Genomic DNA, 12,686 nt, shown 5'->3' with positions numbered 1-12,686 from the left:
ATTCGCCAACATTGATTAACAACAAATGCAATTAGGCCCAGTTCCACAACTTGCTTTAAACGGAGTTTAAAGCTAAACCGATGGTTAAAAGCAATAGTATATGCGAATATACTATTGCTTTTAATAGTGATTGCTACATTTCCGAAGATGGATGGAAATGCACTAATCAGAACGCAATATTTTCATCCAGCAAGCAATCCAGCACGAAAACAAGCACCGTGTGCCGCTGGCTTTAGATCCGTTATCTTCAGAAATTAGTTCCTGGATCTCTGCTACGAGCCGCCACCATACATGACAAGAATTGATGTAGTGCCTTTGTATTTTGTAAGGGTTAGATAAGCTTTGTACCTAAACCCAGTACACCTTTTTGTACAACCTTTATTTCAATAAAAAAAAAATGATGTAGTGCCTCTTTATTTTTTAATAAACTAACGTAGTAGTACGAGTCAATAATAGGAGCGACGTTGAAAATGAGCGAAATTCAACGGGCTAGAAATTTGACAAAAGTGACGATATCGAGATTGTTCGAAAAACATTTTAAAGCTTGACATCTCTATTTTACAAGTATGGTTTAAAAGGTATGGTAAATTCATATAACAATTCAACAACATTACTGTTTATTACTAAATAATATTAAATTAAAAAATAATTTTAATCAAATTTTAATTTCATCTTTTAATTATATTTATATTGAAAATTTACTATTATTAAAAATATGATACATTAGAATAATAGGATATATTTAAAAAAAAATTTAAGTTTTTTATTCATTTCTAGCGAATTGCTTATATTTATTCAACTCTTATAAGTGTCAAAATTGAGTAATAGTTATTTTGCTTGAAAGATAAATAACTTCTCAAAGAAAAATACGCTGTCTAATGAAAATATATCTAGTAAAATTAATAAAATCTAATAAATTTATCTAATAAAATTAGTAAAAATACGCAAGCGAATATAATATAATTTAATTTAATCAACTTTTTGAAACACTTTTCTTAAATCACATTGTGAAAAGAGAGAGAAAATGGGATATTTAAATACATATTTATATATATATAAATATATATATAAATGAGATGAGATATATATAAATATATATAAATGAGAGTGAAATATGTTTTTACGATAATAAAAGAAAACAAAATTGATTAAGATTTTTTTTGTTTTTGACTTGCAATTTTTTTGACATATATATGAGTTATATATTCAATTATGGTTATAAAAGTTATATATTCAATTATGGTTATAAAAGTTATATATTCAATTATGGTTATAAAAGTTATATATTCAATTGTGGTTATAAAATAGATAATATAAACACGTTATAAACTTACTATATAAGTGTTTATAAGTGCACGTGGATTGATAATAGTTACTTATAAATGCTGTATTAATTGTATATTAAATAAAACTTATCTTCACAGACGAGAATAATAAGATTCGTGAATCACCATATCTGATATAACATCTTTTACAGATGTACATCCTGAAAAAATATATTAAATTATCAAGCAATTAATTAAACAGATGTTAATATGGATAATTAATGTTTGCTGTAACTTGCCAGTTAATGCAAAAGCTAGGTCGATCTCTTTTCGCATGAGTTCGAGAATCTCTTTGGCGCCGTTTTCACCGTTATATGTCAAGCCCCACAGCATTGGTCTGCCAAAGAATACCTGAGGAATAGAACACAATTGGACAATAAAAACGCGGGCAATTAAATATATGCATATTCAATATGATCGAAATATTTTTTCAAGTCGTTCGATACATTCGTACCATTTTCGCACCCAATGCCAAGGCTTTAAACACGTCGATACCCTGCGTTACTCCTCCATCCATATAGACTTCGATTTTATCTCCTACACCTCTAATTATTTCTGGCAAAGCTTCTATCTGTAAGGGTAAATTATCTCAATAACTTACATACTAATATGTCCTTAGATATTAATAACAATAATGTTAAATTATTCGTTTCAAATGAACGTTTGGTACTATATTCAATATAACTTCTAAGTTGCTTTCAACACAAAAACTGGCCTGACCGTGGCTGGAACACTATCTATTTGACGAGCTCCATGATTCGACACGATAATACCGTCAGCCCCGCTTTCGACGGCCAAATGTGCATCCTCGACCGTCAAAATTCCCTTGAGAATTATCGGCAACTTTGTGATTCTATAATAATAAATCAATTCTAATCAGTTCTAATCTCGATGAAACGCGATGTTAAATGTAGCGCTGTTCAGATAAGGAAAATTTAGAACATCAACGCGAATACCTTTTTATCCATTTTACATCTTTCCATGTGAAAGACGCGTCGAACATTTTGGTGACATATTCATTCAGGCCGGAACCGGTCTTTGCAGAATTTATTCGTTGCGACAAATCACCCTCGAAATTCGCAAATCTAAAGCAAAGCGTAATATTTGAAATTCACAAAGTTCTATCAGCCTTTTGCTCGTAAATGCGAAATATACCTTAGGTGACTCGGTAACGCAAATTTATTTCTCACATCAGCTCGTCTATCGCCAAACAACGGCGCATCGACGGTGAGAACTAACGCTTTGAAGCCAGAATGTTCAGCGCGCCTTATTAAATTTAAAGTGACACTCCTGTCACGATAAATGTAGAGTTGGAACCAATTTATGCCATTGGGTGCCGCTTCCATCACTTCTTCAATGCTGCTCGTCGATATTGTTGACAGTATAAAGATTGTTCCTGCTGCCTGAGCGGCTGCAAACAGACAAAGCGGAAATTATTGTCCGTTGAAGCCGTCATGCGAGAGAGGACGACGTAAACATTATTGCTAAATCAATGTGAGAATAATCTAACAATGCCTAGGTTAAATATTTAACGTGTATCCAAATTAAATTTAAATTTATTGCAAATTCACTCTCGCATCGAGTTTGTAAATCGTTTCACTTATTTTACTCCGCTTCAATTACCCGAGATGATTAAATTCGCAGAATCGATCATATTGTTACAATATTCGAGCTAATTTTAGGTTCTCTAACCGGTTTTATCTGCATACAAGGTTACGTCATTCGAATTGCACATAACATGCGTAACGACCAACCTGTCATTATTATATGCGTATTATTCGTAACACCTGTACGATTTTTTGCTGAACAACGGACGTAGGTAAACGATACAGGTAACAAGTGCATCTCTTTCTCGCACTTTGACATTATCACTTAATCGTAAATACATTTTTCATCAAGTCCGCACCAACTAAAATAGATTTGGACTAGTTGAATTAGTTGAAAGTTTCAGATTGAAAATTAAAGCTTGACCAATCGCGCCAAAGCGAATCGAAAAATCGGAATTAGCCGATAGGTCAATCCTAATCTCCAGCCCGCGATCTTCAATCCGCAACACCCAACCCAAAACTCGCTTTAAAAAATTCAAAAATTTCAAAACAGATAGACGATCATTTAAAAATTTTCGATATATCGATATATCCTGATGCGGCAAATGTATCTCGAGCTAACGAGCGTTTCGTATAATCGCGTTTCTTTCGAATTTACCGGACCGTATTGCCCAGTCTTATTATCTCGGCCTTATTTGGCACGCTCATTATATCGCAATTGATGCCAACCGATTGGAACCGTTAAGTTCGCACAGGTGCGAGAACGCAGGTAGGATCGCGCGGAGGTGAAAACCGACGGGAGAGGGTGAGAAAGAGTGAGTGAGTGAGTGAGTGAGTGAGTAGTGTGAGAGAGAGAGAGAGAGAGAGAGAGAGAGAGAGAGAGAGAGAGAGAGAGAGAGAGAGAGAGAGAGACGACGACGACGACGCTGCTGAAAGGATCCCTCCCGATCCGCTCCGTTCCAGTCTTCGCGTGACAGTTGCGCATTGTTGTTCGTGTTATTCGCGTGTGCTGCGTCTAATGTATCTCTGACATTTATCGCGTTTATCGCGATGCGATAAGTAGGAATCAACGATTTGCCGTCCAGCCGCTCTTTGCGGCGTGTGACAAATGACGTTGTCACGTCGTTATCAGCTCGTACGCCAGCTGTGCGCGCAAGAGTTCGCGGCGCGAAGTAAGGTTAAGTCCTCGTGAGACCGGCCGCCCTACGACATGACTCTCGCGCGAAGATGAGGCGAAACGTGATCAGCCTGATCAAGTTCTTCTTCCTGGCGGCCTTCACGGTGTTCCTCACCGTCGTGGTGTTTCGTTACATGCGGGCGCCGCCTAACCACCAGCTCTCGACGCCGCTCGACGCCCTGATCGTGGCGGTCGCCGTCGACCGCAGGAGTCCCGGGGACGGCGGCCTGGAGAACGACGAGCGTTTGGATCAGGTATTTACTAGCCGCGATCAAGAGAGATATCGGTGCGATGTCCTTGGACTCGATGGCTTGTTCGTCACGGTGATTTAGGCGTCTCGCGTCAGTCGCCGAACACGTCAGCGGGGAATAGAAATCGCGCTGGTAACGATTCATTGATTTCAATCTCCTGCGACGAGGTCACGGATCTCACGTTGATTGTCGGCTACGAAGGAGAGAATTGGAACCGGTTTGAATTTCGCGAGGTGCAATTTCCTGCGATGTGGAAACACCTTTTCGCAACAATCGCCGGGCGTTTGCTCGCACGGATGAATGTGAGAGTCATTCTCGCGTGTCGCGACTTCGGAATCCGAAGTCACGTCGTTTTCATGTACCGATTATGATGCGTTTCAATCTGTGTGTATCTTGGAAACCTACTTTCTTCATATTCAGCGAGTTAGCAAACGAGTTCTCATTTCTCAGTTGCATCCCAGTCTTTCTCCCTTGCATTCCTAGCGATCAGGAGCGTACGAAAGCGATCGTGTGCCTAAACGATTCTGTTCTCTCTTTTGTGATCGCACAAACCTTGCTTGTTGATGTTTAATTTCATAATGCAATGATCTCTTGTCTTGACATTCTTGATTAAGAAAAAAAAGACACTTGTAATTTTGGTGGAAGAACGGAATTTGAAATTATATATTACATAAAATTCATATTTTGTTTAAAAGTATACCTATATGATGAAAAAAAAATAAATTTTTTTATAACAAGATTCATAAAACTACTTTACTTCTCCTCGTTAATTCAAACATTTTTCATAGGATATGGATGAGAAAATTGATTGGCATGACTACAAGAAGATTGAAGCAGAGAGTAAACAAACTGGAATAGGAGAACATGGAAGACCAGCCTTCCTCTCCCCATCTCTCGATTCACTGAAAGAAAAATTGTACCAAGTAAATGGATTCAATGCTGCTCTCAGTGACGAGATCTCCGTGAATCGATCAGTGCCTGATATTCGTCACCCAGACTGCAGGAAGAAGAAATACTTGAAGAATCTAGATCCCGTTTCTGTGATAGTATCCTTCCACAACGAGCACTTCAGCACATTGCTACGGACTTGCTGGAGCGTAATCAATCGCTCGCCGCCTTCTCTCCTGGAGGAGATCATACTGGTCGACGATGCCAGCACGAAGGCAGAGCTAAAAAAGAAATTGGACGACTATGTCGCCAAGAACTTGCCAAAGGTAACGATCGTACGATTACCGAGACGTTCAGGGTTAATCAGAGGTCGATTGGCGGGCGCGAAGAAAGCCAGGGCCAAGGTACTGGTGTTCCTCGACTCACACAGTGAAGCTAACGTGAACTGGCTGCCGCCGCTGTTGGAGCCGATCGCGCAGAACTACAGAACCTGCGTTTGCCCGTTCATCGACGTGATAGCTTACGAGACTTTCGAGTACAGAGCGCAGGACGAAGGCGCCCGTGGTGCATTCGACTGGGAATTGTATTACAAGCGACTTCCACTACTGCCGGAAGACTTGAAGAGACCCGCAGAGCCCTTCAAGAGTCCCATCATGGCTGGTGGCTTGTTTGCCATTAGCAGCAAGTTCTTCTGGGAACTGGGTGGTTACGATCCGGGCTTGGATATATGGGGCGGCGAACAGTACGAGCTATCCTTCAAGATCTGGCAGTGCGGCGGACAGATGTACGACGCGCCGTGCTCGAGAGTCGGTCATATTTACCGAAAGTTCCCACCGTTTCCCAACCCCGGTCGCGGCGATTTCCTCGGGAAAAATTACAAGAGAGTCGCCGAGGTGTGGATGGATGAATACGCGGAGTATATCTACAAGAGACGGCCACACATGCGCGCGTTGGATCCTGGAGATCTGTCAGAACAGAAGAGCCTGCGTGCGAAGTTGCACTGCAAGCCGTTCAACTGGTTCATAGAAAACATAGCCTTCGACCTCGTGGAGGTTTACCCGCCTATCGAACCGGACGACTTCGCCGTTGGCGAAATCAGGAACATGGGTGCGACGGATCTCTGTCTGGACTCGAAGAAGCGAAAGAGGGACGAGCTCGTCGTAGTGGACACTTGCATGAAAGATAGTCCGAAGGTATCCGGCGAACAGGAGTTCCGACTGACCTGGCACAAGGATGTCAGGCCGAAAGATCGCACAGATTGCTTGGATGTGTCGAGAGGCGAGGAGAAAGCTCCGGTGAGCCTATATCCTTGCCACGGAAAACAGGGCAATCAATTGTGGCGTTATGACGTCGAGAAACAGTGGCTAATGCACGGTTATTCGTCCAGATGCCTGGACACCGATCCGAGCAGCAGGCGGGTCTACGTGACCGCTTGCGATAAATCGTCGGCCACCCAGAAGTGGCGGATAGAACAGGTCAATATGAAGGCCATTAACAATTGGGACAACATAGGACCCAAGCTCAAGTGAGAGAGAAGCTCTTCCCTCACACTGCCATAAAGTTTCACGACAGACTTTCCGCGCGTCGGGTTCCTACTCGTATAGAAATCTAAGAATGATCCATTTATAGACATGTATATTCCTGGTTACTAGTCATCGCAAATTCTCCATTTGAGCCACATACCGCACCTGTATTAGCGATCGATCGACGAGAGAGCAAGAATCGGCCATCGCGTGACGCGGATCATTTTGCACGTAGCGTAAGGCGAAATTTTGGTTCCTCGAACTGGACAGCGAGCGTACGCATCGTATCGGTACGCATACGTCATCACTTACATATCGCATAAGCGCTCTATCGTGCCTTACATCATATAGCCACACTTAGAAGTACGATGTATGAATCGTAATTCGATTTCAACGTACATTACGTTATGTACGTTACGTATATTTACGTATAAGTTTGCCTCTTCGCTCAAATTAATATTACGGGAAGCATCTTTTTTAATATATCGCTTATTAAGCAGGACTGACGATTCATTTACATTTATTTAGTGTAAGTCGTTATTACGGTAAGATCGAGCAGAGCGTTAGAGCGTTAGCTTCGTTCGCTGAAAGATCGCGAATGCGATTTATATAATACTTATAACGATTCATTCCATTATTATTAGTCTAAATAACATGAAGGATTGTTCGATCGTATAAACAAATATTACAAGAGCGGACTACTCTAACCGGAAAAATATTTGAGGTCGTTTTCCAGTTTTGGTGTGTTATGAGCAGATTGCAGAATAACTTGAAATCTACGACATTACGCGCAACGTGTTATAAAATAGGTAACAGATACTCGCGTAACATCCGTCTTGGTATCGTTCAACAGGTATTTCTCTTTGATCGGATGGAAGAGATAAAGATGTAGATTATAAAGAAAGAGATACAAATAAATGATTGGTCTGGCGCGATTGCTCCTTATCTCGCTGGTTATTCTGCAATATACCACATGCGATTGAAATTAAACATGGGAGATTAGTTGAAGCGCATTTAGGCAACAAGTAAGAACGATTTAAAATATCCACTCATCGCATTTATCGATACACTCGTTTATGTTTGAGCGCGGATTTTTTAATAAGTACAGAATGGTGAGCGGACATCGGAAAGGAATTGTTAACTGTCTGTGATCGTTGGTGTCTGGGCTAATCTTCGATTATTACTATTTTTATAACGTCTATTTATGTATGATTTAATAAACACGTTTGTATTGAACCCCTTAATATTCTCATATAAATGTAAGTCCCGAATTCTCCTGGTGCTGGAGTACACGCGACGAAGTTGTAACAAGTTAATCGATTAACGAACATTCCTCATCGCGTGTCGATTCTTAGCGGCGACATTGAAAGAATGGTTTAAACAAACAAAATGTTCGCTTACCTCTTGCACTAGCACACTCCCCGTCCGGATGAGCCATTCGCTGCATCGCTGTGGGTGCGACTCCCAAAGGCATTGAAACTTTCTGTCCCAACACCGTCGTGCTTATGTCCCTCTTGGACACGTCTCGTAAAAATCTGGGACGTATTCTGTATCTGCGAGAATATAATTAAGAATTAGCATAATCGTAGGCAATAATAATCGTTGTGAGATAAAGTGCGACGCAACTTGTACAGTGGACTTTCTCAAAAGTACATGGGACATTTTCTAAGACCGCTCAGTATTCCAATTTATTTTTCACAATTATAACTCCAACCGTAAGCGGACGAGAGTTTTGCAAACAATTGTACTTGTGCCACAAAAACGTTTAAAAAGATTGCGCCGTCGCGCAATCAAATACGCAAATAGTGTCGATCAAGATCGGCGGCCGATTTCACTTTCCTCTGAGAGGGAATTTGCCACATCAGTCTATCAATTTTTTACCTGTTGAATGCCTCTTTGTTCAGTTTTACGCTGTACTGCGCTCCTGCGCCGCTTCTATAATAATCTTTCACAGAGGAAGGTAGATGTTTCAGAGCGTGCTTCTCGTAGTCTTCGACGCAGACGTACGTTGCCATTTTCTGGATTATTTTATCGAATTGGACAATAATCTAAAGTTAACCAATTGATTGTTTAGTTGTCTTAATTTTAGCTCTTTGATGCACAGTCCACGAGAGGCAAAGGGACAATAAGAGTCAATGCGAGATCTCAATTGTGAAACCTACCTCTGTAACGTGTCGAAGAAATTTCGAAACTGATTGCTTATCCAAAGACCCCGGCGTTCTCTCCAAGGATATCTGTCTCCCACACAGGGCAGGTATGTTCCTTTATCGAAAAAAAGAACTCTGGTATGCTAACTATTTTTGCCTTGTGTGAATCAATTTTCTACTGAACGGAATCGGAAAAACGACTGAAAATTGGACAACTTTCGTAGAAGTTTATTTAGCGCGCGCGCGTTTCTCTTTCTATTTTATTTTACTTTTACGACTGAGTCGCTCTTACTGAGATCTTGCGTTGGTTCTTATTGCGTTGGTTTCTTATCTTGTATACAATATTATTAATGTTGTTATTGTTGCATAATGTGTTATCACTTGTGTACGAAAAGAAAGGATGAAAGTCAGCGCGTATATGCACTGCAGTAATGACGCGCGAGATACGTGTTAAAGTACGATTTAAAGTAAAAACAATGCAACTCTTAAATCACGACACTTCGGACATAATTGAAGAGAGTATATAGTTTTACAAGTGACGCATTAAAATTAATAAACAAAAAACTCGAACAGGCGATTTGTGATTTCATTGCAAATCATTTAGACACTTTTTACACTTTTCACTTTCTCTCCTCCGATTTTTAATGCTCGCCGAACCTTTTTGCCATACAGGTTTATCGATAACACGGAAAACTCGGTTTCAATTTGACACATAGCCAGTGTTCAATAAGAGATTTTCTAGGAATTATTCCGAAACAAATTCTATTGGACATCAGCTGCGTTTCAAGCTGCATCGAGGAGAAAGTGCTCAGACCGTATTGAAATTAACGAGCATATGCGGCAATTTTGATATTAATAACGTCAATCCGATGATTGACAGGATAATTTGTTTGCTTCATTATGGAAACTTGGAGAGAGCTGGCGAGATTCGTTAAAAACTGACGAGGTTTACCGCCTGAATGACTCGTTGAGATACTCCTCATCCGTCCGTCTAGATCGTGAACAGACGACTGACTGTCTTGAAGCAGAATCTCGCGGATAAGACGGTGACAATTAAAGAGATGTATCTTAATCGATTATGTTTAATCATGTAACTGATAAAACTATTTAAACTTTTCGTTTGTTTGACAACACGTATTGTGTATAAATACAACGCTATCTCCTTCGCCTATAGAGAATGAATTGATAACGCTCGTTCAGCCTTTGAAAAAATAAGTCCGGACAATATCGTACTTCCCCAACGCAATGAATTAAAGACCGGTTGAATTAAAGAATTGATATTGATATTCATATCGTTAATGACAGGATCATTTGTTTCGTTCCACTGTGGAAAATATGCAGAGGTCATTATATAGAAAATGACCAAACTTACTGAATTAATCACTGTCTTCATCCGCTCGTCTCGATCACACACAGACGACTGATTGTCTCGGAGCAGAATTTCGCGAATAAGACAATGGCAATTAAGAATGTATCTGTAGCGATTGCGTTATTTCCAGTCATGTAATTGATAAAGCTATTCAAATTTAAAATGTTTATTGGTAAGCGTACGTTGTGTATGAATATATTGATTATCTTGTGCCACAGTTGAATATGAATTGATAACGCTCAATGTGTCTTTCACGAGTCAATGGAGCTAAAAATAATTTTGACAAGTCTGATATTCTCGCAGGCAAAAATCGTGAACGGATTGAATAGATAATGAGACGATCTTGCATCGTTGGATTAACCCAAAGATATGCTTCGCTCTTCAGATCTCTCAAGCTTCGAACTCCAAGACTAGACGAAGCTAACTCTAAGACTTTTATGGGTGAGAAATCTGAAGAGATGGATCGGTATACATCAAGGAAAAGAGAGGAAGAGAAGAGCGTCTGTTTAAACTGTACTTTATTACATTCTGTTAGAAATAATACACAAAAGATTTCGGAGGCGGCAGAGGTCTCCTTACCGCGGAAACACGCAGAATGTGTGGGTGTCACCCGTTCGTAAGTGAAAGCCCCCCGCAAAAATTGGCAAACCGTCGCCCGCAACCCCCCGTACATACGTGTGTGTACATATTTTTATACGTGTGTATCCGTGTATGTATTTTATGTATTGTATTTGCGTATGTGTGTGTGTGTGTGTGTGTCGTGCGTTCTGTTCTCTTTAGTTTAAATCACCCAGCGACCGCGCGCGCACGCCAGCACGTTGCATCTAATTAAGAGAATATACAATCTTAATAATTATACTTATATTATATTTATATATATAATATGTATATCGAAAGTCTGCGAGGGACCATAAATAATCGCGCGGGTCGGCGGCGTGGAAGGGTCGCAGGATCGGTTGGCGAGTTGGTTACGAGTCCGACGAGTTGTAAATGAAAAAAATGCCTGCATAAATGCGCCATTTACACGGATATGTAGCGCGTAGGGCGACCTGAGCGCTCTTTTATCTTCTTTTTCATCGTTTTTTCCTTTTCTTTTGTTTCACTTAGATGCCAGTCGCGCATCGACGATAAACCTCGTCGTCCTTCCACCTTGCCTTTTCCTCGAGCAACGCAAGTTGAAGAGACATCGGCAAGACGTCCGAAGGACTTGCCGCGCTTTCGGACCAATCGATCGAGTCCTAAGATTTCGCGTGTCTTCATCGGACGATTTTCAGTACGTCTTTCGAACTGTCGCCTTCTCGTTGCGCGATCGAGGATCTGGTAAGTGTTAGAGGAGAGCATGAGCGAGAATTTTATGTGAGCCTCGTAGTTTCTTCATCCGGAACGCGTAACGCTCGTCGTTACGTTTCACCGCAAAACGGCTGATGATTCGTGACGAGAAACGAGGGAAGGTCCTGCGAGAACGTCGTCGTAAGTGCAAACTTACTCGGTCATCGTGTTAATGACGTTTACTGTTATCTCAACTGTTGTAAATTCAATCTTCCTTAAGCAGCACGCTCGCGATTATCATAGCGGTAAATAATTTACGATTCGACTGCTACGATTCGACTCTCTCTCTCTCGCTCGTCCGAAATACGTAAAAAAGAAAAAGTCTCAGAGATCTTTGACGTTCTCGCCGGCCTCCTCCTCGAAGCTCTCGCTGGAGAATCGCTTTGGGAAAGTCCTGTGATTTTTTCTTTCTTCTTTTTGTTTATGTTGCGGCAGGTTCGGCAATCGAGTCGAAATTGCGCCACGTGCAAAACACAGATCTCACTCTTTCTCTCTCTCAGAATTTATCAGACTTTATATTCTTCTCACTCTTCCTCGTGTGTACGTAAATGTATTTATCGCCAAGTGCCCACGGACGAGGAAGAGGAGAACGAGAATAGCTTCGGACACGAAACGGAAATCGGTGTTTGGCACGTCAGTGCTTTGAGTCACACTTTGAGATCGCAAACAGCACCAAAGTCCAAAGATCGTCCGAGAGACCGACGCCCGAAGAGCGCCCGAGAAAGGGCACGCGTGCCCTTCTGACGTCTTCGGCTTCTCGAACCACGTTTCTGCTGGCCGCGTAATCTTACATTAATCCTTTCTTTCGCCCTCTCTAAGTCTTTCGTTGACCTTCTGTCGCTATCGCATGTTGCGCATCCTTAACAGTTCTGCGTAAATCCTGCTATTTTACGCGCATTCGTAGACCTCGCGTAAGCGACAATTGCTCTCCTTTTATTTCGCTACAAATCTGTCAACCAGTCCACAATGTCACTACGATATTTCTCGGTCGCCCAATGTGCTTTCGAATCGCTTTCGGATCTCTCCTCCTTCGATCGTGCCGTGTGTAATTGTTCAGTGTTAACGTGCTGTCGATTAATTAATTAATCCCGTTAGCGGATTAACGACGCGATTGAGCGCAGCGTCGCGCG

The 12,686-nt window shown here is 41.2% G+C and overlaps 2 protein-coding genes across 4 annotated transcripts; one reads left to right on the top strand and one right to left on the bottom strand.

Moving 5' to 3' along the window:
• Positions 1-1,306: 1,306 nt before the first annotated feature.
• Hao (Hydroxyacid oxidase) lies at positions 1,307-10,665 on the bottom strand. 3 transcript variants are annotated; one of them, XM_025300653.1, is made up of 9 exons: positions 8,874-10,665; positions 8,593-8,759; positions 8,113-8,264; positions 2,481-2,736; positions 2,282-2,410; positions 2,046-2,178; positions 1,780-1,896; positions 1,565-1,676; positions 1,307-1,486 (listed from the first exon to the last, which is right to left on the bottom strand). In XM_025300653.1, the coding sequence occupies exons 2-9, from the start codon at positions 8,724-8,726 to the stop codon at positions 1,419-1,421; spliced, it is 1,101 nt and encodes a 366-aa protein (XP_025156438.1). In that variant the 5' UTR covers positions 8,727-8,759; positions 8,874-10,665; the 3' UTR covers positions 1,307-1,418. The 3 variants fall into 3 exon arrangements, with proteins under 3 accessions (XP_025156438.1, XP_025156439.1, XP_025156440.1); XM_025300654.1 differs by having other exon boundaries at positions 9,811-10,665; XM_025300655.1 differs by having other exon boundaries at positions 8,593-8,729; positions 9,811-10,665.
• On the top strand, positions 3,841-8,113 carry LOC105183664 (N-acetylgalactosaminyltransferase 6). The gene is made up of 2 exons (XM_011141947.3): positions 3,841-4,303; positions 5,089-8,113. The coding sequence occupies exons 1-2, from the start codon at positions 4,100-4,102 to the stop codon at positions 6,715-6,717; spliced, it is 1,833 nt and encodes a 610-aa protein (XP_011140249.1). The 5' UTR covers positions 3,841-4,099; the 3' UTR covers positions 6,718-8,113.
• Positions 10,666-12,686: the final 2,021 nt, after the last annotated feature.

This window comes from Harpegnathos saltator, unplaced genomic scaffold, assembly GCF_003227715.2.
Source record: "Harpegnathos saltator strain DR-91 unplaced genomic scaffold, Hsal_v8.6 scaffold38, whole genome shotgun sequence".
Classification (NCBI taxonomy): Eukaryota; Metazoa; Arthropoda; class Insecta; order Hymenoptera; family Formicidae; genus Harpegnathos; species Harpegnathos saltator.
This window is presented reverse-complemented; position numbering and strand designations above follow the sequence as displayed.